The sequence below is a fragment of the Octopus bimaculoides genome, chromosome 2 (assembly GCF_001194135.2).
Source record: "Octopus bimaculoides isolate UCB-OBI-ISO-001 chromosome 2, ASM119413v2, whole genome shotgun sequence".
Lineage (NCBI taxonomy): Eukaryota > Metazoa > Mollusca > Cephalopoda > Octopoda > Octopodidae > Octopus > Octopus bimaculoides.
The window spans coordinates 66,744,220-66,746,940 of NC_068982.1; the positions used below are offsets into that span (position 1 = coordinate 66,744,220).

At 35.4% G+C, this 2,721-nt stretch overlaps 1 protein-coding gene across 5 annotated transcripts in view; it reads left to right on the plus strand.

Annotated features, from left to right (window-relative positions):
- Positions 1 to 2,721, plus strand: part of LOC106878551 (protein PALS2) — a 100,349-nt gene that overhangs the window by 67,988 nt on the left and 29,640 nt on the right. For all 5 annotated transcript variants that reach the window (XR_008267031.1, XR_001410513.2, XR_008267034.1 and 2 more), the window contains one exon: positions 838 to 987. Coding sequence is in view for 1 of the 5 variants with exons in the window: in XM_014927794.2 (XP_014783280.1) it covers positions 838 to 987 (150 nt within the window). In the remaining 4 variants the exon portion in view is untranslated. The remainder of the gene's footprint in view (positions 1 to 837; positions 988 to 2,721) is intronic.

Below are 2,721 nucleotides of genomic sequence, written 5' to 3' on the forward strand. Positions count from 1 at the left end.
GGAATGTAACATGCGCGATAGTCGAGGGATTACTACATACACTTAAAACAATGGGAGACGCCTTTTTGGTAAAAGAAAAATTTTTGGCAAATTTATTAATTTTTTTCAAACTTTCCCTTTCCCCATTCCTTCTTCATCACCATCATCATCAACAGCAACACTGGTTGCCTGCCAGAAATGGTGGGCAAATGCAGCAATGACTGAATTGGACAGTATAGCTTGTTCCATTCCTGATGATTGCTGATTTGCAACCCCATTTCTGGCATGAAATGATTTGGTAATTTGGCTGATATAAGACTATAATGTAGTCTTATATCAGTGTGTATACACACACACACACACACACACACACACTCTTTCTCTCTCTCTCTCTCTCTTTTTATTTGTCTGGTTAAGATTTGTAAGTATTTCAACCAATTTTATGTTAAGTTGCTTGTACAATTTAATAACTTGTTGCATTAATGCAGAAAGAGATGGGGTTATATTAATGTTTTTTGGATAAGTGTTTTTGTCCTTCATCAGAGTTATCAGGTGTATCTCTGTATCAGAATATCAGTTACAGTTAGGGTAGATTTTTACCCTTTTTCACCTGTAGTAATTTTAATCAACCCAACAGTATTTCATTAATATAGTTATACTGTCTTGTGTTCTTTCACTAACAACACTAATAGAATCAAATAAAGAAATATACTGGGAACTACATATATCAGAAACTGTGTAATAAATAATTCCTTGTTCAAAACTGAGTAAAGAAAAAAAAAATGACTCTCTCCAAACATGTAGATATTGCACAATTATCATTGGACATCTTGTCATGATTCATTTCCATCTCTACAGTCACTGTTACTTGCTCACGACGAAATATCAAAAAAGAACTTTGATGAAGTCAACACCTTCCAGCTTGATTCACCTCCTCCTCCAGTATTTTCCTTGGTTGAAGGTTCCATTCGGTTAGTAAGAATAAGGAAGAACAAGAACGAACCACTGGTAAGTTTTTAATATGCTTATTTAATTACTGTATTTAATAGTATATATAATGCACTTTTTTCTTAAATTGTCATCATCATACATTTTTTTTCTATGCTGGCATGGGTTGGATGGTTTGACAGGAGCTGACCAGCTGAAGAGCTGCTCAGGCTCCACGTCTGTTTTGGCATGATTTCTATGGTTGGATTCTCTTCCTATTGCCAACCATTTTACAGAGTGTACTGGGTGCTTTTATGCAGCACCAGCACAGGTTTATGTGTCACTGGTACTAGTGCTTATTACATAGCACCAGCACACATGAAGCTGTAAGATTAGGAATGCTCAGCTAGAGAGGGATGCTGGTGATAAGCATGTATGCAAGAGCAACCATGCTTTTACTTTGGCATGTCTTCTCAAGCACACAAAAACATTACCCCAGGTCCTATATGCGAAGATGTGTATCCCATAAACTTTAATGCACTAAAAACTTTTTCCTGAATATATTCTGCTGCAATAGAGGCGTGTCTAATATGCCTATGCACCTTTTATGCCATCAAATGTAATAACTTTCTATTGAAAGTGGGATACAAGTGGTCTGAAAGTTTGGCTGGGAATCAAAACCATCAGTAGAAGATAGATGACTTCACTCTTATGAACAAATGATGTGAACAGACAATGACAGCTGGTGGGAAAGGAACAATGCTATCTGCTGACAGTGGTAGGGGAAAGCATGAGAAGTGGTAAGGTTTCACTGATAAGATTACGTAAGATTAAGATAAGGAGTAATTTATCAAATAGCAGATCTGTCTAACCCATTTTAACATGGAAAGACAGCTATTAAAATATAAAAACTGGTGAGAATTGACACTTAAAATTTTCAGGTTAACTTGAAAATGCATCTGCTTCTTTGAACCAAACCAACTAATTTGTTTTGAAGTGGAAATCGTACATATTTTCTTGACAGTTTCAGAGAGGATAATTGATAGTCTTAGCTAAAGGAGAAATGCCTAGGGTGATGTGATATAAAATGAATTATTGAATCCTAATTAACTGTTACAATTATTTTTCATTACTGTGTAAATTAATCATTGTATATTGTATCAATTTATCTTGTTCAGGAGTTCTTTACCTGGAATATAAGGTAGCATTTTGGGGTGTGACATATAGGGATATATATATATATATGTTCTTCATAAAAATAGCTTTATTCTTCTAAGCACTATATACATAGATTTAACTCTTAATCCTTTTAATTTTGGAGATAATGAAAAATCTAGTAAAATAACCTTACCATTACTAAGCTGGTGGCTTGTTGAATTTAAATCACTTTAGATGAGAAAGTTTGTTTGATTGAATCAGGGTTGGTCTCAGGTGAGTTTGTATAAAACAAGTGAAAGAGATTATGACCAAAAATTGTCCTCATTTCATTTGCAGATCAGAACTAGAGGAGAAGTTTCAGGTGTGGAAGCAAGGTCTAGAACTGAAGGGCCTTAGAGTCAACCTAGCTAAAACCAAAATCCTAATAAGTAGGAAGGTAGATAAAACACAAACCCCTTCAGGTAGATGGCCCTGCTCAGTATGTAGAAAAGGAGTAGGTAGTAACTCTATAAGATGTACCCGGTGCAAGCTATGGACACATAAGAGGTGCAGCAACATCAAAGGCAGGTTAACTAGCAAGTTAGTTTTTGTTTGTGGCAGATGTTCAGGTGCAATAAAGACTGCAAACAAACAGGAAACAACTTCTATCTCATTCCA